Source organism: Xiphophorus hellerii, chromosome 20 (assembly GCF_003331165.1).
Source record: "Xiphophorus hellerii strain 12219 chromosome 20, Xiphophorus_hellerii-4.1, whole genome shotgun sequence".
In the NCBI taxonomy this organism is placed as follows: Eukaryota; Metazoa; Chordata; class Actinopteri; order Cyprinodontiformes; family Poeciliidae; genus Xiphophorus; species Xiphophorus hellerii.
Genome location: NC_045691.1, coordinates 11,183,647 through 11,207,755, shown reverse-complemented (window position 1 = coordinate 11,207,755; position 24,109 = coordinate 11,183,647). Strand labels below are relative to the sequence as shown.

The 24,109-nt window shown below is 35.8% G+C and overlaps 2 protein-coding genes across 5 annotated transcripts in view; one reads left to right on the top strand and one right to left on the bottom strand.

The window, feature by feature from the left end:
- The window catches only part of ppp1r16b (protein phosphatase 1, regulatory subunit 16B), an 86,707-nt gene extending 86,235 nt beyond the window's left edge, over positions 1–472 (bottom strand). For both annotated transcript variants that reach the window (XM_032550370.1, XM_032550372.1), the window contains exon 1: positions 334–472. The gene's annotated coding sequence lies outside the window, so the exon portion shown is untranslated. The remainder of the gene's footprint in view (positions 1–333) is intronic.
- Positions 473–14,050: 13,578 nt separating this feature from the next.
- Positions 14,051–24,109, top strand: part of arhgap40 (Rho GTPase activating protein 40) — a 28,576-nt gene continuing 18,517 nt past the window's right edge. Inside the window, exons 1-2 of one of the 3 annotated variants that reach the window (XM_032549896.1) lie at positions 14,063–14,207; positions 18,227–18,365. Coding sequence is in view for 1 of the 3 variants with exons in the window: in XM_032549895.1 (XP_032405786.1) it covers positions 22,880–22,953 (74 nt within the window). In the remaining 2 variants the exon portion in view is untranslated. Of the gene's footprint in view, positions 14,208–18,226; positions 18,366–22,806; positions 22,954–24,109 lie in introns of those variants that run through there. The other 2 variants (XM_032549897.1, XM_032549895.1) reach the window with 2 other exon arrangements.

The window sequence follows — 24,109 nt, the reverse complement described above, 5'->3', positions numbered from 1 at the left end:
TAGTGGCAGTATGAAGGAGGAGATGTAAGAGCCGCTCTGCTAATCTCAGACCGCGCCGCTGAATGTAACAGGCAGCGGAAGCGGCGCTTTTCTCCGGCTTAACTACAGGTTGATAAACCGTTTGTTTACCCACGAAGGACGACAAAGTGAGCTATCCGAAACTGTTTCCAACAAGCCGGACATGCCTCCCTCTTCCAGCCTGCCTTCCTCTAGAGAGAAAGGGAAAAAAACCCACAGCTTCTTCCCTCAGTTATAAACCAGTCCGGAGCTCACCCCCTTGGAAAAAAAAAAACAAAAAAAAAACTGGCAGCATGTTTGAATTTCTGCACTTACCTCAGTCCGGGTTAAGATGTTCACATTGGACGGGCCGAAAGGACGGCGTTATCCAACAGGGTTAAACTTGTCCCGTTAGAGAAGACACGGTATTGCTGACCAAAAAAAAAAAAAAAAAAAAAAGAAGCTCAGAGTGTGTATGCGTGTGTGTGTCGGCGTGTGTGTGTGCGTGTCTGCAGGGTCGCTGCCTCTCCTCGTTTCAAGTCACTCCTAGGGGGCGGGGCTGAGAGGGAGGAGGAGACTGAGGAGCGGCTGCAGCTCCAGAGACATGCAGGAGCGCACCTAGAGGGGCCACACACCCCTCAGAGAGACCCAGGAAGAAAAAACTCACAGAGTCTTTTTTGTAATTACTTCTTTGTGTTTAGGTTTGAAAATAAAACAATAATAATTACAAAAACGCATTTATACTGACATCATGCAATTTTAAAAATAGTTAGGGTCAGAGTAATTACATTTTTACCGACCTGGATGTTTTTTCTGAGTTTTGGGATTGGAAACAAAACTATTGATGTGTTTAATGCAACATCCCATTTACCGCAGAAGTTGAATCCCAGAGTAACATTCCAGTTAACTTAGGCAAAAAAGTTGGGATTCCAACATGGTGACATCCAAATTGCCATTGTTTGTTTTACCTCTTACAAGCACCGTTTTTAAGCTACTTCCACATGCAAACACCACTTTTCACTTTTCAGACAGTTTAGAGCTGCAGGCGCTACACGTAGCATTGATTTTAGATGTACTCTTACAAGTGTGTGTCGTAAAATAAACATCTTTCCACCACAGCGTTCTGTTGTTGATGTGAAGAGCAGCTACACAAGATCTTAAAGTCAGCATTTGAAAAATTCTCAGACTTTCCAAGTGAGTAGTTTGACTTCAGGGAGGCTGTTCCAGTTGACTTGTTTGAGTCAGAAGTCAAATTTCCCAAGTTCCTACTACAAATTGAATGTAGCTGACTGACCATCTGCTTTCACAGCAATGTCTAGAGAGAGGTGTGTGTGTTTACTCTGAAAGTCAAATTCAGGGGGAGTTTGTGAAATTCACAGATATTTAATAAACAAAGCCTGAAAAATGTGATCCAAATAAATATTATAAAATATTACTTTGACTGCAGGAGATACTCCATGTCTTACCACAGAAGGCTGTCAAAAATACATGGGTGATTTAATCTCTTTTGCACTTAAAGTTATCAGACTGTAGATGAGTAGGGTGTGGCTGCATATAAAGTTTAAAAAACCTGAAATAATGATGATCTGTTTTAATACAAAATTTGACAGAAATTTTACAAACAAAAAAAACTGACAACAGATACATTAGAGCCTCAGACAGTTTAGAAATGTGTGGATTATGGAATTTCCTCAAATATAGCTACTCAAACCATGTACTTTTCAAAAACATCTGTATATCTATCAAGATAGGAAACAGCGTAGCATCATATAGATACATTTGGGGACTGGGGGATGTTGGAATGTCATCATTTGGGAGGTGTTCAAGGTGTTTTTCCAACTATTAACTTATATGCTCTGACTTTAAGTTCAAGTGGAGCATATGAGAACAAAACAACGTTAGCTCGAAGCCAAGACTGTTGCAAAACATTTTAATAAGTAACTGGCTGGAGAACTCTCTGATTAACTCCTCCATGGTATGCCACAGATAGCAGGATGCAGCTGTTACGATTGTTGGGAAATCAAACTGCTTTCAGTTTGATGTGCCGGTATAAAGTTTGCAATTCTGTTGTTGCTTTCATTTTATTTTTCTTAAAGACGATTTACCATCAAACGAAATTTGACAATTAAATGCATCAAACTGGTTGTTGTAAAGGAAAATAGGGCAATTTTTAGTATTGGGAAATGTTCTCCCACTTTTAGAACTGTTCTTCTACTTACATATGTATTTTCCTTTATAAGTATTTTATTTTAAATGGATTTTCTCCCCATTTACATTCTCTTACTGGTAATACATCAAACACTCATCAGTCTAAGGCTGTGGATCACATATAAAAATCATATATTGCTCAGCTGTGTTTTTTATTTAAAGATGCTTTGAGGGTATAGTAAATGTACTTATTTCATTGTCATTTTACAAAGTAGGCAGATAAAATCACAGATATGCTGCAAAAACTTCAGATGGCGTAGTTTAATTTTCTTTCATTTCTGCTGTAAATTTCTTACAGTAAGTCCATCTGATAATACTCCAAGGCTTAACACTCCAGACCTACCTTCTGCTAAGATGAAGTTTTCATTGGAAAGAATGATCTTTGATCTACAAACAATAAAATTTTTATACTCTCTGAGGCGGCATAACTGGCCTCTTCCTCCCTTTCTCTCTTGATTATTAATCATTTAGTGACTTCATGCAGCTCTGTAGAGACGAATATATCAGAAGTGTCTGTCTGAGGACTAAATGAAGGTCCTAAAAAGACTTTGAAGGACGACTCCACAATGTCAGATATCTATGAATCTCAGTCTCAGAAAATTAAACATGAGCATTTTATTCAGCACACAGAAAAAATAACAAAAAAAGTTCTCCCGTCCCTCACTGTGTGAGTTAAGGTGTATATAGGTCAGCTATAACAATTGATGGAGTAACATAATTGTTCATATGTGTTTACCATCTCCTCCTAAACCCAATTCCCAAGGTCCCAGAGCAGTTGGAAGTGGTCTGCAGGTTCAAGACTTTACTTCCTACATATTTCATGGATTTGCACTTGGCCCACTTCTCTCCAGGAGCATGAAATATTTTGTTTATGTCAGCATAAAGATTTGAAGTAGAAGATATTTATTTGAGATTTTTAAATCCTAAACAGAAGTCATATAACTTTGCCTTGTTTTGCTCAAACACCAGTGGACACCACCACACAAACATCAGAATAATTGGAGAAAAGTGGGAATAATGGGTATAAATACATCATGTGCTAATTTTTCAAACTAGTTACCTTCCTGGTATTGCTTCTCCCCATTTTTTTTAATCAACATCCTATGATTAACTGATCATTTCACTCCAATGATCAGACTCATTTCTATCTTCCCAGAAAGAAAGTAATTATTTTTAAGAAATAATAATCTCTCCTTAAATCTTAAGGTTGGCTGATTTTGCTCCTGCTCACGTGCTTGATCAAAATCACCACAAAGTTATGAAATGAGCTTTTAAACGGGAATATATTCAACACTCAGGTGAACAAAGAGAGGACTGAGATAAAAAGTTGCCACAATGCTGCAGAACTTCTGTTTCAGGGGCTTTTTATGAGAGATTAACTTTAATTAATTAACTTTAATTATGTGATAACTTTAACTTTAATTCTATGATACACATCTGTAAAAATTCCACTCTTCAGTCTTTCTGTCAGCCTTTGTAGCCTCCAAGTACCAAAATGTATGAGCTCAAGTAGTTGTCGTGGAAAAGCATAAAGGTACTAACGACCCCATGAAGATGATGCAGGCTCTTTTCTTCCTTTATCTTTTTAAGATCAACTACACATCAATCACTGAGACCATCATTCCTTATGTAAACTACATTTGAGCACGCTGCTCATTTTAAAGGTGCTCCCACTTACTTCAACCTGCTTCTTCTAAAGCAAAGAGAAGTCTGAGGTTTCAGTGCCTTGACACGATTTCACACAAAGGGAACTTGAGATTTTCATTGAAGCAACATGGAATTACTGTGATTTGGGAGATCAGGAGCCTAATTAAGTTTAATTGTTTCAGATTAGTTTATAATTCAACACTACAGAGTTTGAAGAGGTTTCCATTGTCCTAATAGCTTTTTTTGTGGCCCTATTGATTATTTATTATAGATTGACTGCAGGTCCAGTGGTGTAGTCTCATCTCAGCACATGTATGAAGTCAATTTTTTGCAATAGTAAGTGGTTGGGACTTAAACTTGTTTAAACTATCCACCTAATATTAGGCAGTGTTTACATCACCTTTTATTTGGCTCAACTCTAAAGCAGTTTCCTCAAACTAATGTTTTATTTTTAATGCTATAATATAAATTAATTTGACTAAGCATTGGTATTTATGCATTGCACTGCTTAACATTTTGATGCCAACAATTTCTATTGATTTTTCTGCACAAAGTTTATTGGTGAGCAATGTGATGGATGGATGGCCTATAAACTACAGTACTGACATGCATTTACAATTCCCTTTTTTCCAAATGGGCATTGGTCCTGGTTTAGTGTAATATGTTGCTGATTGAAAATGTTAAGGCGTCATCATCTATGGCAGGGGTCTCAAACTCCAGTCCTCGAGGGCCGCAGTCCTGCAGTTTTTAGATGTGCCACAGGTACAAAACACTGGAATGAAATGACTTAATGATCTCCTCCTTGTGTAGATCAGTTTTCCAGAGCCTTAATGACTTAATTATTCTGTTCAGGTGTGGTGCAGCAGAGGCACATCTAAAAGTTGCAGGACTGCGGCCCTCGAGGACTGGAGTTTGAGACCCCTGACTATGGCATACGGCATGTCTTACATACCAAGTGAACAAATGGCCGCTTTTCTGTTTTCACTACGCAGCACTAAAAGCTCCCTTTATTGAGAGACCTCAGCTTTTTTTCTTCTTTAATAAATATTTTGATCCAGGAATCAATATCTTGTAACCAGGTTGCTATGTATTGCAAATTTTTGCTCAGGTCCCTCTTGAAAATGAGATCTAGATCTCAACGGGGTTTACCTGATTAAATAAAGGAATATGAATATTCAGTGTATCTTCCCACATGCAGTTTTATAGACTACAGTATTGAAGTATTTTATTAGCATAGGTCTAGAATCAAAATTGTTTTTGAGTATATTTGCTGTTTGTTTAGTTTTAATAGTTTAAGTCATTGTTTTGTTAAATTACATTCTACTTATCTTTTCTGCTTTCTGTGTGTTTATTTTTCTTCAGATTCTCTGTTTTTTATTTCAGTTCCCCAATCTTCACAGCTTATCTCTATCTATTAATTAGTCCCACCTAATTCCCACTTTGTGCATGGAGTCACAAAGTTTTTCTGTGAAAATATTTATGTTAGATTTAACTGCATTGAAAACCATTTACTCATTTCTCTCAATCCTGGTTACTTAATACTTAACCCAGGTCTCAAAATCCAGTCGCCAAGGGTCTGTGTCCTGTAACTTTTAAATGTGATCCTGGTCCAATACACCAGAATCAGATGACTAAATTACTTCCACATCATGCAGTCCAGTTCTATGGGTTCCTGCAGGTGCTCTAATTACTCGATTTAGTTATGTTGTGGCACAGACACATTCAGTAGCTGCAAGACACCAGCTCCTGGGGACTGGACTTTGAGACCCTTGCTGAATACAAGCACTTCTAGTTATTTAAATGCCTGAATTTCACTGATGTTTCACCTAAAGTTCTTGTCAGGTGGGAATAAGTCTGCCTACATATGAAGGTTGGCACAATCTGGAGCTTTATGTAGTCAACAAGTGAAAGTAACTGATAATTTAAGAAGAACTTAGATCCTTATGATTCTACCTTTGTCAGGAACTCCTCACTGGAGACTGTTGAATACTGGGATCATTCAGGACTTCATCTTTGGACTTCAGTCCCTTTGTCCAAAAAAAGAGGAAAAAAAAAGCACACCAGAGGATGTATTTTCTGAAGCTGCTACAAATTCCACCTGAAAAATAAAATTATTGTGCGCTTTTTTCATCGAGTCCATCCCATCCTCATCTATCACTGTCGAGTCTACTGCTGCAAATGTCAAAGACAAAAGGATGCTCCATGTAGTTCAGCTGGATCCAATCTGCCTTTCTTATGGGACTTGTAACTAAGACTTTATGACAGCAAAGAAAGACTTAGGTTGACCCCCCACTATATGGGAAGAGCTGCTTGATCTTCTCCCAACTGCTAAGAGGCTGAGGCCCATCGGAATCAAAACTACACAGCCTGGGAGAAATCTAAGTTTTTGGTTTTTTGTTTGTTTGTTTTCAAGGTGGGTTTTTTTTTGTTTTGCAATTTTTAACAGTGTATTTGTATTATCATTCATAGCTTCATTCAAAAAGTTATGAATGATATTTTATTTTATTATGTACAAATCCTGAATGCATATATCTGTGTATTTACACTTGATTATGCATTATGAAAATGTTGGCACTGTACCTCTGCTGTTTTCCAGCACCATCCACCAAAAGCAAATCATACGACTGTAAACCGTGACTTTGTATTTTGAACTTATTCATAAAGCTGGAAAAGGAAAAAAGGAAAAGGCAAGAAAAGAAAAGACAAATAACAAAATTCATTTTCATAATGAAAAAACAAACTAGGCAGCCTCCTCAGATATGGGCTGTGTGAGCTTGATTGGATCAGGTGTAATTGATGACCAGCAATCACCTCCATGTTTTACTAACCTTATTCTTATGGATTTGTTTAGAATATAAAGGCATGTACAAACATGATATAGACTGTGTATATTTTCTCATCAGTTAGCCAGGTCATGTAACCAAACATAAGAAAACTGATTTTAATTTGAAAATATAGGTAAAATGTTGCACTTCGTAATTCATTACAACCTAAAATGCAGGTTGTACCAACAAGATTTTTGTGCCCAGTTCTGCACAACAATCAAAATAAACAACTAAGTTAATCATAATAAACATAACAGCTTCTGTTTTATGTGAGAAAGCACTTTTCTGCTTTATATACTTTAAGAGCACATTAGTGTCTGAGCTGTCACGATGCAAATTTGACAGCTGCAAATGGCTACACTTTGTCATTTAGCTCCAATGGGGGGACTATTTTCTGCAGGCAGAAGAGTTTTTGTTTTTTTTGTTTATTTTAGTAGAGAGGCTTTCAACATTTAACTGTGAATGTGCCAAACTGAATGTGCCTGGAGAATATTTGATTTCTCTTTTGGTTATATTTATTATTTATCCAGGCAAAAGTTTCATCAAAATCAAAATAAACTTTTTTTAAAAAGTCCTAATCAGTAATAAATGAAAAAACAAAACCCTGCAACAAATAAAGGACAACAATACCCAAAGAAACAAAAATAGCCTGAATGGAAAAAAGAATAAACTGAGATTCAAATTATCCAGATATGTACAGTAAAATTCATAGAATAATCTGCAGCAATAATCATCAAAGCAACGAAAAATATCTTCCTTGTAAATGTTAGAATATTATTTGTTCATAGAGAATGAAAATGTGAAACTTCTCCAGGGAGAGATATTTTCTAAAAAGACTTTTCTCCATGTAAACTTGAAAAATTTCTGTATATGAAATAAAATAATGATATGGAGCCTAGAATCATCAGCCATGCTCAAATATGACCCAATTCAAAACTCGTGACAAAAACGCAATATTCACTTTACAGGCAGGTGGATAAACTTCAGTTAACTGTCCTCTGGAGTTTATATGTACAATAAGTTTCAGTATGTAGATATCTGAATATAGAGGTATATACTGTACATTTTGTATACACAAATTATCTTAAATACATATATCTGTATTTCTATGTATTTATGCAAGTATGTTTAGTAGTAAGAAGGATGTGGTTGTGAGCAAATGTTTATGAAAGTGTAAAAAGGCATTTGCTTTATGATGTTGCTGTTTTGGAGTTGATTTTATAATTATTTAGATATACATGCAGTTTACTCTATGAACTGCACATCTCTGAATTAAAACTTTATCAATTTATCAATTAATGTGGAGAAAACGTAATGAATTTATTTCCTGTAATGCTGCACAGTAATTGACTTTAATACTTTGATTCATCTAGCTGTCAAAAATAATTTTATTAAAAACATTCTGTATATTTTCCTGAGCACAGAGATCTCAGTATTACACTATACTGTGAGCATTTTCTCTAGAAACATCAGTATGTTGTTGGCATACAAAGATAGACATGCAGGTAGATATAAGACTGTATAACAATAAAAAAGCTTAAACTTCAAATGAGCAGCACAGCTGGAGAATTGCTCTTCTTCACTACCTGCAGGCTATATGTATTCAGTGTGCCGCATTCAGATTCTGCCACTTAAAGAGCGTTTCAGTGCCTCTTCATCGTATTGCAGAGGCAGTGATTATCTATGTACCACGTGTCACGCTGCGAGGAACAACATTGCATCTCTGGAGAATATTTTAGTTTTATTCTCCTTAGAAATATTTTACTGTAAACCAGATTATGCTGTGATGTTTTTTTTCTTACTAACACCAGCCTTCCATTTTTCCTGTGCTTCCTATGCAGATAATACAGTAACTTAAATATATCATCATGAACAGATTTTGATCATTAATATCAAAAGTATTTGCAGACTACTAAGATTATCCACTTTTTACTTCAGTGTTCAAAAATGTAGCAATACACTTTCAAAAGTTTGTGCCCTGAATTATCTTTTAGAATAATATCAAACTTTAGATGGAGTTTGGGTTGTTCCAAAGCTCAATAAAGCTTTGAGCAACTTCCCCCGCTTCTGAGCTTGAAAGAGAGAAATTATTTTATAGAAAAAAGTTGTCTTCATAAAGTGGAAAATGCTCGCTATGAGTTCTTTAGTTTATCCAACTGGCTTTTAATATATATATATATATATATATATATATATATATATATATATATATATATATATATATATATATATATATGTGTTTGTTTTTATTACAAACAAAAAACAAACACCAGAGTCAGAGAGTTTGACGTTCTCCAAAATGCAGTGCTTTCAGTGTGCCATTTTCACTGTAGTCAAGAGTTACTTTTGTTCTTGCTGGAATATATATATATGCATATACATGCACATTATGCACACACATATATGTATATGATGTATATGTGTGTGTGGGTGTGTGTGTGGGGGGGGGGTTTAACCTATCTTTATATACACTGTCACCAGCACAAAGTGAGGGAATGACTCTCTCTGCTGGAGTTATGGTGAAATTACACGCAGAAAATTTTACATTTTGTTTGTTTGCTTTATAAAACTCGACCCAGGTCGTCTGTTCATGTCATTTTAAAGTGTGATGCAAATAATGCTATTGTTTTTTCTGTCTGATCTGGCGATACTAACATTTGAGGCCCTTTCTTTTTTCTTTTTCTTTTTTTTAATAAAAATTACAAACCAGGGGTTAGATATCAACTGCAGGATACACACTGAGACAGAAGAGGGCGCAAGTGTGACGTTACAACACAGTAACAAAAATTGTAAAGTTGTACTGATTATTACAGTGTGTCGCCCAGTTTTTGCCTAGCAACCACTGAGCTGCCACTTGAGTAAGCTGTTGGACAAAAGAAACAACCTAGAAATTAGAATATATAGCAGACTGTGGCATCAATGCAAGCAGCTAAATGCTAAAAAAAAAAAAAAGCTAAATGATCACATTTAGCTTTTACTTCAGCATGAGCCACGTTTAATATGAATTGTATTCACAGCCTGTGAAGTCGAAAAACATTAGAGCATAAAAATTGTTTATCGAATTCAAATCTTTGTAATTTTAGGAGCAGCTAAATGAAGGAGAAGTGTTGATGTATTTCCTATTTTCAGAAAAATGTCAATAAATCATCTTTCAAAAACATTTTCTGTTTTACCTTGCAACCATGTCTTAAAATACATGGTTTTAGGTGTTCTCCCCCTCGTATGTATTATCTTGCAACATGTAGTTAAAGATTTCACCTTAAAATAAAAAGAAAATAAGGTTTCAGAGAGGAACTCACTGTGTACTAATGGGATCTCATGACTTCATAGAAGCAGTCTAAACTTCTATTGGACTGGTTCATTATTCTTTTCTACATCACTGTGAAATCATATAATTCCCTTTTTCAAATGTCAACATACCCCGAGCTGCTGAGGTCACATCCCACCAATGCACTTTGTGCCCAATTCAAATCAGGGTTAATCTCATTGCAGGATATTACTCTGACTGAAAAAAGATTTAGTCAAATATAGCAAGGATTGCTTGCACAACTTGAATAACATCTATTGTGTGCATATTTATGTAAGCACCCTTCTCCTGGTAAACCTCTTGCTTGTAAACTTTCAGCTTCAGAAGAATCCAAAGTGAATGATAAGCTGTTAGAGATTTTGCCTGGATGCATTTATTTCTGCTCTGCAATTTACAGTGAGGCAGTGATGAGTAATTCATATTTCCGAACAAAAAGTAACGTTTATTTCCTGTTGTCAGTTTGTTACAGTCTTCAAAAAATATTTTCCAACCATAAACATGCAATAATCACATGAGACAGAGTGAGCAAGATGACAGATGTCTGGACCATTTCCTGGATTGACTGGTGCAAAACTGAAGAGTTTAAGGAATTTAAAAATCCAACTTTAAGCACACATAATCGAGCAGTGGCAATTTTGCAGCACTGCAAATGACCCACTGTTTTCCTGATTGTGACATATTGGTGATTTATTGAGTTTTAGAACTTGACTGTTAAAGAGCCTGACTATGAGCACAGGTTGAACTGAATATTTCAGGTAGGTTTTCAGTCAGCTGACATCTTGGTTTTATGATGACACATGTCAGAACATTCCAGTGCATACACAGATGTAAACCAGTGAGCTGCAACAATAAAGCTACACATTATCAACCAAGAGGTTAACCAGGAGATTAAGTGTGACCCCACACACTTAATCTCTCCTTGTTGTTTTCTTAATGGTTTCAATCCCACATTGAAACCATTATGTATTCAATGTGGGATTTCTGTATTCCATCTTACAGAAGTGCCTCCCTGCAGGGGATGCGATCATCTGCAGGCATGTTCTCCACTTCCATGGCAACACACAGCTGTCGTAGGAGGGAATGCAAGCTGAAATCTATGGCAAGCTACATCATAATATATTAGTAAAAAGAAAGGCTTTTCTGAGCAAAGAAATAATGCCCAACTAAATCACATTATGTGTGAGATTTGAGTATTTTTATAATACTTTACGAGAAAAATAAACTGAAATGTAGCTGTCATGAGTGCATGTGAGATAAATATTTCCTTTAGTAAGATGAAATAAAAGGAGGTTGGGATGAGTTGTCATGTGCTACATGCCCCTTCACAAGTTTGGTGAAGGGGCACCAAACTTGTGAAGTTTCAGATATCAAGGACATTTGATTTGTTAAATTTATCAGAAGAAATTTCCATTTTGTATGTCTACATATCATAAGTTAGATATTCAAAATGAACATATTTTTCAGATGTTTTCATTGGTATTTAAAGCCAAGCAACATGTTAGGTGCCTGAAATATTGATTTTGAGTACAGGAAATACTATCCAGGGTATCTGAAATTGTTTTGAATTTAACTTAAAACACTGAAGCAGGGGTACCTGGAATTCTGACTGGAAATAACTAATATATTTTGGGAACAATTTCATTTTTGATATCTAAAATGGTCATTAGGAATACCATTGTCGTGTTATTGTATGCTGAACTGGCTTGCCATATAGATTTTCAGGAGGCGTAGCAAAAAGGAACCTCTTGAGGGTCAGTGGGATGAAACAATGGCAGGAAAAGAGTGGGATGCTTTTCTGGCCTTCTGTGATCTTTACTTGTTGAGTTATTTTTTTGTATGCCTATCTCAAACACACACATACATGAACTGTAGCTAACAAGACCCTCTGTGAGAAGGCTGTGACAACAAAAACAGGATGTCAGAGGGAATTTATCTGTCCAGGAGGAATCTCTTTCCACCTAACAGCTGCAAAACGTCACAATGTCTAGGAGGTACTGAAGAGTCACTGTGAGCTTTGGAGTATGTTAGGAATGAGAAGTCTGCCCAACAGTCATCACAGGTGCATGAACATGTTTCCATGATGAGTGGTATACTCATTGAAGAAGTGAAACAGATTCCAGGGCACAATACTCTGACTCAAATAGAAACACATCTCAGTGGATATTATTTTTGTGTGAGGTAATGAACACCCAGGTTCAGAATATTTTACATTTTGTCTATTCTATTTGTGTTCTAATAGACAATAGTCTAGTGGTCTCACCTTTATCCAACATCAGCATTTGTCAACTGCAATTCTTGACTTGAGTCATAAATCTCTCATGACTAAAAAATAAATTATGTTTTTTTTAATATAATCACATTAAAGAAACATTAATCTCAGTGTGAATCAGACATATGTATGCATTGTTTAAAGATAATCTGTCCCTGATCATTAGCAAACTCGTAAGTCAGACAAAATGTTAATAACATGCAAGACAGTTCCTGGAATTATTTAAATATTCCTGCAACTCATGAACTCCATGAAAGGATGAAACTCCATTTACAAATCATTTTTATTTTTGTTAATTTTTCTGTGAGCAGGCCTTACATTTTCCCACATTGACATTCAGATTTTAAGTGGGAACTGACACTGTGCTTTCAGCTCCACGCTTAGCTGAATTAAAAGTTGATCTTCACTTGATTCAAAGCTACTGTGAATTGCATTATTATCATTCTATCTTTACATGCAACACAAAGACACAGCTCTACACTGATGCACTGAATTCAACATACTGTTTGCAAATCTTCTAACCACCTTCCTGTTATATTATCAGTAGGAGTACTGATACAGTTATATACCACTATATCATCAAAGGTCATTCAAATGTTTTCATTTTACAGTGAAATGCTCGAGCTTTGTAGTCACAGAGATAAAATCGGGGCTTAATTTGCTTAAACCATATTGTACATGTTCTACTAACATATATTCAGTGTGATAAATGTCCGGTGAGATGGCTGACACCAACAGAATCCTTTCTTCAGAGTCTGCTGCATAGAGCAGCACAGATTAATGTAAAATGAATTAAACATAAAGCTTTACCAGTGAATCAAGAATAAGGAAAATAACTGAATAAATGAAGGAAAAGTTTAATTGTCCAAATGTTATATGCATGAGGAGAACATGCAAACTCCATGCAGAATGAACCCTGATACAAAGCAAGGACCTTCTTGCTGCAAGGCAAACTGGTGCATCCAACTATTCCATTGTAAAGCCACATAATAGTTTTTGCTTTAGATATTAAATGATTTCAAATATGAAGAAAGCTGAAATACTCCAATACGGTTATTTTTGGCGTTTTTATTCTTTTTGCTCTCTTTTTGATTCACAGTTCCACATCCACTGTGTGACATTCATCAACTTAAGTTAAAAGAACACTGAGACACTATAGCCAAAACATTACTTTTGATGCACTGGTCTATTTGGTTATTTTGGATTAATGATGGTCTTTTCTGCTCTCAGACTAATACAAATAAATTACTCAGAACACATTTTAGCCAGGTTAGGTTTATATAATTTTTCATTTTACAAATTAAAAATTTTTAAGATATTGGCAACTATTTGTATTCACTTCCATGTGCTTAACTCCATCCAACTTCAGAACAACACTAGCTCCCCTGTCCTTGGTTTATGACCCCACAACATGATGCTGCCACTAGATGATTCGCTTTAGCTCATCTGACTCATTCACACCTTTGCTCTATGCTTGCTGCGTACTCTACTAATTAGAAGTTTGTGATTACTTTTTTTCTTCTTGACACTCATTATAACGGTAAGTGGCGTTTGTACAGGGGAAAAAGGAGAAAGAAAACAACGTATCAGTTTAATTTATTTAAGTTTTTTTTTTTTTTTTTTTGCCAGACTGTGTTGTATGCTTTATTACAGTGATAACAAGTAAAAAAAACTATTTCATTTAGTTTTTTAACCGCACGCAACAAAATTAGTAAATTAACAGAATACTGCTATGGAGCCCGGCGTTCTGAGTGACGTCAGACGTAAAGGCGAGAAGGATCAGGAGATGTTGTTAGCGGAGAGCAGAAAGCTTTCTCATCTCCTTTCACGTCCATCTGGCTGCTGTCACGGCTCTCTGCAGGACTCGTCTCTGTTGTTAAACCTCATGGAAAACGTTTCTCTTCACGCTCAGTCGAGTCTTCACTCACCGTTTGAGAAGACGGTGTTTTTCCATGTAAGTAAGCTGGCATATAGACGCTTCTTATTTATAGTTCTCAATGTGTTTTAGTATGCATTTTTCATAGTTAAGTTGTTATTTCAAAGTTGCATGTTGTTCTGTTAGTTGTTGGTAGTTTAAGATGGACTAAATATTTTTGTTGTTGGGCTAATTTGACCGTTTTCCATCGTGCTGCTCTCTAAGCGTTTGTGGTTGCTAGGATGTAAAGATTTGTTGCTAGGGGCGTTTTTTGCGCCTGCACGTGCATCTTTACAGGAGTGAGTGGGTTCAGCAGCAGAAAAAATGTTGTGAGATTATATTTGACTAATAAATTGAACTCTCTAAAATTAGTATTTTTTATTTATTTCATATTTCCTATAGTCTATGTTTTTAAATATATGCAAGGAAAGCAACTTTTAAGTATTCTATTTTTTTCTTAATATTTTTCAATTATCTTTTGTTTTATTTGGATGGTAGTAGCTATGCATGTTTTGATGCTTCAGAAGGACAATGTCTGTGTCCTTTTTCCCAATGCTTTCAGTATATTTTAATTTTAGCTTCCTTTATTTTGTAACTTAACTGTGGTCTGATTCTACACCTGTGCTGTATAAAGATATCACTTCTAAACTGCCTTAAAACTGAGTGGTTTTAGGTCCCAGACTTTGGCCACTTAGTACCCGTTACACAGGCTGGATCACGTTGCAAGAAATATTATTGCTAGTAAATTAAGGGAGTGCTTTCCAGACATTTCACTAGCAAAATGTCATCGTAACCTGCTACTATGACTAATTGAAGTACACTTGGTTAATGAACTAAATACAAGGGCATAATAACAGCATTAATAACCTTAACAACAAGACTATGCATATTTCATTTTGACTATTTTTTAGTTATAAATGACTGCAACTAATGATGACCTGCTCTTAGCAGTCATTTTAAAATTAATTTGTCCTTTCATTTAACATTTCTTAACCCACACTTGTTACACTAAGTATACAAATCATTAAATTAGAAAACTGCTACTTGTTTTTAAAAACCATTAGTGTATCTGAACAGAGAGGGCAAAGGGTGTGTGCTTCAAAAACTAAAAACAACAAAAGTCAACGCAAATCACTGAGTTGTTGTAATCTACTTTAACTCCATATGGCACGAGAGGAGAAGGTTGCCCAGCTGTCATTAGTACCTTAAGCCCAGCAAAGCTCAGTCAGGCAACTTCTGCGATACTCCTGTGAAGGTATTTACGTGGAGACAGTTGTTTTTGTTTTGATTGACACAAGGGGCAATCTGTTTGCAGAAGAGAGACACATTGACAGATCCATCTGTTAGTTGGGCTTTTTGACGTGGGCAGTATGGCTCATTACCAGGGTATAATGAGGGAGGTAGCTTTGGGGGAAGCCTGAACACTTCACAATTTTAAAAAAAAATATCACCCAGTTGCATCCCAAATAACTTTGAGAGTGTTTGTTCACAAATCCTGTCAATTAGGAGTAGATTCTGTTAGTACAGTTAGTACCTAATTTTGCAGCTTAATTTCACAAGTTTTTTAAGGTATTTGAACTGATAATCTTTAGTGTATATTTACAAAATATTTGTTTTAAAATGTTGAATTTGGGCAAAAATCCGAGCAGGAATGAGGCTATCTCATACTGAATGGCTATTTAATACAAAAATAAATGCAATTTACAGACTTAAATCAAACCTCAAAGCAATATGAGAATAATGCAGCACGCCTGATAGCAGAAGCCTTTGTCCAGTAGTTACTGGCACTTATAGTGGAGGTTGATTGCTGAAGCGTAGATCAGGTATGTATAATTAAAATAATGTGCTGCAGCTAAGGAAAAAAGGCTGGAATAAACAGAAATAATATACAGGAAAACTGCCTGGGGCACATATCCAAATCTAAATACATGTAATATCACACACCACAGAACAAGTAAGCAACAGGAATCTCAAAACGAGTTACCTTGGATTGTTGTTGGGTTTCTATCTATGTTCTACACCCTCTTAAAGGAGGTAACTTTTACAAAAATATGTTTTTTATGTATTAGTAAAAGCTGTCACTATGTCTTGACAGTATAATACGAGACAGAAAAGCTGTAAAAAAAAATAAAACATCGATACTTCCTCATTCTGGTCCTACTGCCATCTCCAGAAATACACTGCTTCCAGTCCCAATCAATCAGAGCCAGGATGAGTGTCTTAACACTACCAATATTGTTCAATATTGCTGGTTTGCTGCAAATGTGCCAGTGGTGGAGAAACAACCTAACTTTACAGGAAAACTTTAAAATTTTTCTTTAGGCTAAATTTAGATGGGAAAGGTGTGGGTTGAAAATGTATTGACTTACCTAAAACCTAAAAACTCCTTGGGTGGCATTTTTAATATCGTTCTGCAAAACAGAAAATGTTGCTACTAAAATAAGTAATTCCAAAAATATGCAAACATTCATAACCAAAGTCAGGAAGTGGGTTGCCTTTATCTCTAAACATATTGAAATGAAAACATTTAACTGAGCAAATTTAGAAAACAATAGTGGAAGAGAGTCGTAAGAAGCATAAAATAATGCAATACTAAGACTACTTTAAAATCAGAAGATGAAGCAAAATCAAAACTTAATTAAAGCATAGAGAATACAAGATTTCAGAGCTTGCTTTTTTAGATGTAAAGGCATTCAAAGGGTGTTGACAGATGACTTTCAGAGTTTGTGGAAGAATGTACTGTAAGAGATATGTTTCAAGGAAGTTATTATTGTCTTGATCAGTACGAGAAATTGGGCTACACAAGCCTGAACCTGTTCCGATCGTTTGTTGATATTACCATGGAGGTGTAAGATTTCAAGAGAACATGCTCATCCGCTGTTTATTTGCATGACTTTATTGTTAAATTATAAGTTGTTAGAATATAGAACAGGAATAAAGCTTAACACTAAAAATGGAGGAAATTCCTAATCAAGTGTTGAGACAGGAGCTGATGCCATCAGACCAGAAACCAACCTGGCCTGAATAACTTTGTTATCAGACCAGAAATACAAACTGTAACTTAGAACAAGATGTCAACGTCAATGTCAAGTATATTTATATAGCACTTTAAAAACGGGTGTAAAACTGCACCGAAGTGCTGTACAAGAACGACAATAACACAAACTGATAAAAACAGAGTATCAAAACACTACTTCAAATAAATGCCAAAGAATAAAAAAGAATTTTGAGAAGCGTTTTAAAATGATCCAGGCTGTTGGCAGATCTAATCTGGAAAGGTAAATTGTTCCTTAAAGTAGGAGCAACAACAGAAAAAGCCCGATCTCCTTTCCTCTTAAGTCGAGTTCGAGGAACTGTCAATAATAGCTGATTATTTGATAGTAGGGTTCTGTGCACGGACTGAAATTTTAAAAGGTACGGAAGATATGGGGTGGGAGGGGAGGCTAACCCATTTAAAACTTTATAAGTTAATAAAAGAGTCTTAAAATTTATTCGATAAAAGACGGCAGCCAGTGTATAGAGGCCGGTACAGGCCTTATATGGTCATGCCTCTTGGTTCCTGTAAGAAGCCGTGCTGCTGCATTCTGGATCATTTGAAGTCACTGCATCTGTGATTTATCCATGCCACTATATAAAGAATTGCAATAATCCAAACGAGTTGTAATGAAGGCATAGATAAGTCCTTCAAAGTCCTTAAAACAAAAGTAAGATTTAACTTTTGCTAAAATCCGTAGGTGATAAAAACTTAATTTAACGACAGAGCTAACTTGTTTATCTAGCTTTAAACAGCTATCAAAAGTAAAACCAAGATTCCTAGCTGAGATCTGACAAAACCGAGCTAAAGAACCAAGAATCAGATCTGGATTTGTAGTATGTAGTGTGTGTTTAATCTGTCTTTGTTTGAAAGACATTAACCACAGGTGACAGTGTTTGATGGGACTTGGCTAAATAAAATAAGATAAAATGTTGAGCTTCACATTGCAACATGTTCAATGTAAAATCGGTTTGTTTATATGAACCAAGCTTTTCTTCATTACAGTTCCCCTCTGTGCTTCCAGAACAAGTTCAACTACTTCGCCTGGATGAATGAATCAATGTGCAAAACTTTACTGTCGTAAAAAATGATCCAAGGACACACGCATATCATTGTGGGCGTGTTCCAGAAAATAACTTCCTGCAACTGAGTGTTATCTTTGAGTACGTATGCATCAGAAACATCTTGTGCATCCCATCAAGAGTCTCATACTCATGACTTCACCAGGAATTCACAACATTCAATTTTCGAATATTTTCTGTTTGCTTTGGCTGTCTGATGAAAAGCTTTCTTGTATCAGTTCAATTAATTTTATAATTTCATTTCTCACATTTTATCTGTTTCAGTGAGTTTTTTATATTTGTGAGCAAGCATTTACTGTACACTGATTGTGTAAACAAGCAATTTGCATAAAAAGTGACATTTGGTCATCGTTCTCACTGTGTCACCATTCACTTGCTAATCAGACCATCTGGAGGTGTTCAGCCATCCTCTTAATATGATGCATTACTGCTGTAGTTTGGTACATGCATTGAAACCAGTTTTTAAGAATAAAACACATAATGACTGACCCAAATCACAAAAATAAAAAGCATAGAATTGGTATTGAAAATAATCTTTAAGAATTATTTGCCTTGTTACAGATATTTGATTTAGCTTTTTTTCTGTCATACTAAGATTTTTCAGATCATCACATTTTATTTCATATAAGGACCACCAGAGTAAATTTTAAAAAGCTGCTTTCAAATTCAAATTTAATTTATTAAGCAAATAAAGACATCCAAAACAACCTGACCCAGTGTGGAAAGCAAGACTAAGAGAAACAAAATCATCAACTTCTATAAGTCAGGGTTACAAATCCATTTCTAAGACTTTTGGGCTCCTGCAAACCAAAGTGAGAGAAATTATCCATTAATGGAGAACACTTTGACAGTAATTCCCAGGAGTGCCTGTCTTAACAAAATAATCCAATAATGCATTGACGACTTATTCAGAAGGTCACAAAAGAATCCAGTACATCTAATGCCCTGCAAACCTCACCTGCTTTATCTAGGGTTGTCTTCATTATTCAAAAACAAGGCAGACCAGGCAAAATAACACCAGTAGGAGAATACCTAAAATAACTGCTGACCAAAAACAACACAACACCTTTGACTGGTTCTGGAAAAGATTTTGTAGTGGTCTCTTCAACCTGATTGAGATGCTACTGCATGACTTTTTCAATGTGGTCGAATAGAAATAACTCAGTAAACAGTGAGCCTAAATTATTTCAGGCTGAGGTAAAATATTTACTGCAAATTACTGTAAACAGTTGACAGCAGTTGTTGTTGTGGCACTATCCAGTTATTAGTTTTATAAGGCTATTACTTTTTCACATAGGGACGGGTTGGTTTGGGTAGCTATTTTCACCCTGTGTTCTACCTTCATTTAATTAAATCATTGTTAGAAAACTTTTGTCTATATTTCCTCAGTTTATATTTGTCCAATAATGCAATTTGTTTGATGATCTTAAAAACAGATCAAAGAGCAAAGTTGACAGAAAAGTGGATAAATGGGTTTTGAGGACATTTTTTGTCTTCTTGTGGTCACATCCTTCCAGTTCTTGAACCATACTATAGTTATCTTTGATATCATTGATCTTTTTTTGTGATTCTCTATTGCTTGTTAGTCTACTCTCCTTCCCTTTAATTCCACAAAGGCCCTGCTTGCCAAGAGGTGGATGAGCAGGGCCACGAGACTGAGTGAGCTGTCACATGCCATCTGCAGGGTAATGTGAGGATATGCCCTCACGTTCTACACTCTACTTTCTCTCTGAACGTCTTTGTGAGCTAAGAAGGATTGTCAGATAAGGGCAGAAGGGCCTGCCAGGGCACAAATGACAGTCAGAGAAAATCCAAGAAAAAGGGGAAAAATGTTTTTGGACATTTGTGACAGGCGAGAAAATGGCATGTCTTGATGTAGTAGTACAGTAAAGAATTAACACTTAGTTTAAAATAGAGGTATAGCATTGATATTTTGACTAATAAAGGACGGCTACTTTCTACCTGTCGCTGACCAGTAATACTTAAACACAGACAGAAACAATATATTGCAAATAAAATGGGGATTTGTCAAATTGATTGAAGGATGGGCCTTAGATGAAGTAAGTAGTAAATTAGTTTAGGCTGAAGGACCTGGTGAGAATGGCAGTGTTCCAAGAGGCATCCTTGTAGTCCATATAATCTGTGCTGATCTGGTCATTGGGAAAGTACCAAGATGACAAACAGGTTTATCAGTCCTATCAGATGTCCCTCAGTTTGCAGTAGAGATGCTATGATATTGATGGTTGTAAAAAAAATCACCTAGAATATAAAAGTGGTCGGAGTGACTGATGATTTTTTTAACTTTGTAGTGCAAAGACTAACATGGTGCAACACCTTCCACCTCTTGTTGTGTACTGCCAGTCAGCCAGGTAAAATAAGGTTACAACATTTTTCATTCACTTACCAAACATATTTGGCTCTTTGGAAACACCCAGCACTGGTTAATGTTGTTTTAAAACTACAATGGCAAGTTTTGAACTCCATTTCTATTAAGCAGGTAGAGCGAGCTACCTGAACATACTCATCCGCTACATACTCATACATTCTGGCTAATTAAAATACAAGCAGTTACATCATTTTACACATATTTTTAAAAATGTTTGTGTGCATACCATGATGAAACTGTGGAATTTTTGTTCAGGGTTATTCTGTCAGAAACTCTGGCTTATGCATGGAGTTAGCATTTAACATTTCAAATGATGCAATGTTTTGTATTAGGAGGGGGCATTCATTGTATCATTTATTGTGATAAATTTCTCATCATGATAAGATTTTTTTTCTGACAGTAGTATTTGTGACTATTATTGCTGTGTCATTCAGTCATAGTTATAGTTACCTAAAAAAGAAGAAAATATCATGAAATGATTAGCTTGTCATGAACATTGAACTGAATATACAAAACGATTTTTTTAGAGGAATTTTTTGTGTTCTTTGTGCATTATTATATATATATAGATCTATATATATATACCTATATATACATATACAGTATATAGAGCTATATCTATATCTATATATAGATATAGATATACGTAGATATACAGTAGATATATATATATAGATTATTATATCCTGTTCTAGGCATATGTCTATGTTCATAGTCAAAGAGTGAGAAGCAGGTACATCCTGAACAGCGAGATACTCCATTTCAGGGCCAACTCAGACAAGCAAGAGTGAACACAAATACATTCTTTACAAAGGGGAATTCTAGAGTCAATAATAACATAACAAATGTCTTACACTGAAGAAAACATCTGGAGTTTCTAGAGGAAATGTACCAGGTAAACATTCAAAATCACAGAAAGACCCCAGCTGAGATCTGAACCCTGAACATATCAGGTTTGAATCAACAGTGCCTCCATGCAGCCCTCTATCACTAATTGTTTGAAATGACTTGACGTTTCTAAAGAAACCTTTAAACACTAAAGAGTAGCAGATATGTAAAGGAATAGTGTCACAATTCACTGTGTTTGTATTAAACTATATAAGTGAATGCATCAGTAAGAAGTGGACTGTATGTCAAACCCCAGAAATACATTTAAAAATAACACCTAACACCTTTTATTTACAACAGAAAATCAATAGGTTATTTTAGCAACAGTATAAATAATTGTGGCTTATTACATTACATAACGTTGTCATTTGTACCATTTGGCATATGACCTTAAGTTAATTTATAGTCTAATAGTTCAAAACAGTTATAAAAATTAGCTTCCTGTGCAGAATGTGATAGTTTTGTCAGTCTTCTCTTCTTTCTAGAGTAACTAACTGATGTTAGCTAACTATGTTGTTGGGATATTGGCTCAGATAGAGATCACGTGATTGGCTGTTGAATAGACAAAGTGGCAGTAGCTCACTAACTGCAGTTTTTAAATGGCAGTATCATACTGAGAGTGATCTGCTGTACTGCTTTAGTTTTTTCAGGAAATCTGGAATTTTTTATGAACAGACAAATGCTTTTTTGCAAGAAAAGAAAGTGTTGGAGTCTTCATTTAGACATTTGACAGGCAATGCCCAGCAACAAGTGCAGCAACACTATGCTTCCAACACCTGGAGCAAGCTCCAATCATGTCAGCACTTTTTTTGGCATTTCATTAAAAGCACTTTAATTGTGATAACATATTTTGGTATGTTTTGGAACCTCAGTTTTTTTGTTGTTTTTTTTTTAACTTGGAAGTGTCCTAACACTGGCAACTGGCTTGGATATAGAAATATTTTTTATACACATATTCCTCTTGATGAAGCATAGAGCTGGAAATACATAAGTAGTCTGGAAAAACAGAAAGGGTTTAAAGGGTTACTACTCTGTTCGATCTACTGAATTTCCACCCCCATTATCAGTCATCGATTATTTCCCTCTGTTTCTCCTTGCGCATCATCAAGTCAGCTACTTAGTTTTTCTCCCTTTTCCAGCACCCCTTGTAGACCTCCTTTCCTGCTTCAGGATATGATGTAGTGACGTGCCTGCCAGCACAAGCAGACTGTCCTTGTTCTAAAGTGTTTGCACATAGAAGAGATTACAAGGAAACAGCTTGCCAAGGGCAGGCAGCTGCTGTTTCCTCCAGTTTTCAACAATCTGGGGGGACAACTGCAGGATGCCATGGGGAAAAAGTGGCTCGGCGGCTCTGCTGCTGCTCGCAGGGAAAACCCTCTGGCGGGCAAAAGCCAGGTAGGATCAGGCGTAATGTGCTTTTGTGGTCTAACAACCAGATTTAGATTAGGAATTACTTGGACAGGGCTTTGGTTTCATTGTCTCTGTTATTAAAGTTAGAAAAAATATTTTTTTGGAGGGGAACCTTTATTGAAGTGTATGTAAGACTGCTTTCATGTTTGTGATCCATAAAAAATCAGTCACTCTGTGTTTGTGGTTCTACACAATTGACCTGGAGCGTACATATGCTGTCAAGAGTTGAGGATAAACATTTTGTTAATTTTGTTTGTGTAGTCTTAATTGTTACATTCTCTCAAAATTAAGAGGCTTTGTTTGGAATTCATCCACTAAGCTTAGTCTGCTAGGCAAGCTGCTTTTGCACGTTGTTTATTGCAGTCCATGAAATTAGCTGTTTGTTGTGGTTACCTTTTGTTATTACTCACTGCTCCAAGTAGGAAGATGGACAGCGTTATGTATGTCCATTCTTCTCTGAGTGCATGGCTTCCTGTTGATTCTTTGTGTTTCTGCAAGGTCCATTCAGCTAGAAACAATCCCAAACACTCTGACATTTTCAGTAGTCCGTTTTTTTAGTTGGCGTGGAACATGTGCTTTGTTTTGTGGCTCATGTCGATATAGGTTTATATGTTGGTTTAATTTGCTGCTAGAGCGCCTGAAGTTTAGCTCAGTGTTTTTATTTGTTACAGCTCTTACAGAAGAGTTTCAAAAGTTTCAAAAATCTGGCATGTTTGGCATGCAAGTGTATTTTTCTCCCTAGAGTCAACACCTTGTAGAACCACCTCTGACTGACTGGCTGTTGGGAACATTCTTTTTTACAAAAAATGTTAAGCTCAGTAAAACAGAATGAAAGATGTCTGTGAATTACAAGTTTAAGTCACATGAATTAAATTGATATAAACCCTTCCACTGTACCTATAACACTGTAGCTGTATATTTAAGTCTGATTGGAAGGTTAACCTCTTCCCCAGTCTTAAGTTTTTTGTGTCTTTTTATCTTTGTAAATCACAGATAACAGACCTGACTTTATCCGAGGTCTATGTCTCCGGAATATTTCCCCATGTTTTCAGTTTCCGCTTTAAAGGTGTTTGTTTACTGACGTTGGAAAATTTTGAGCAGTAATACTAAGAATGGAAAATACCAGATAACCAGTGAAAAG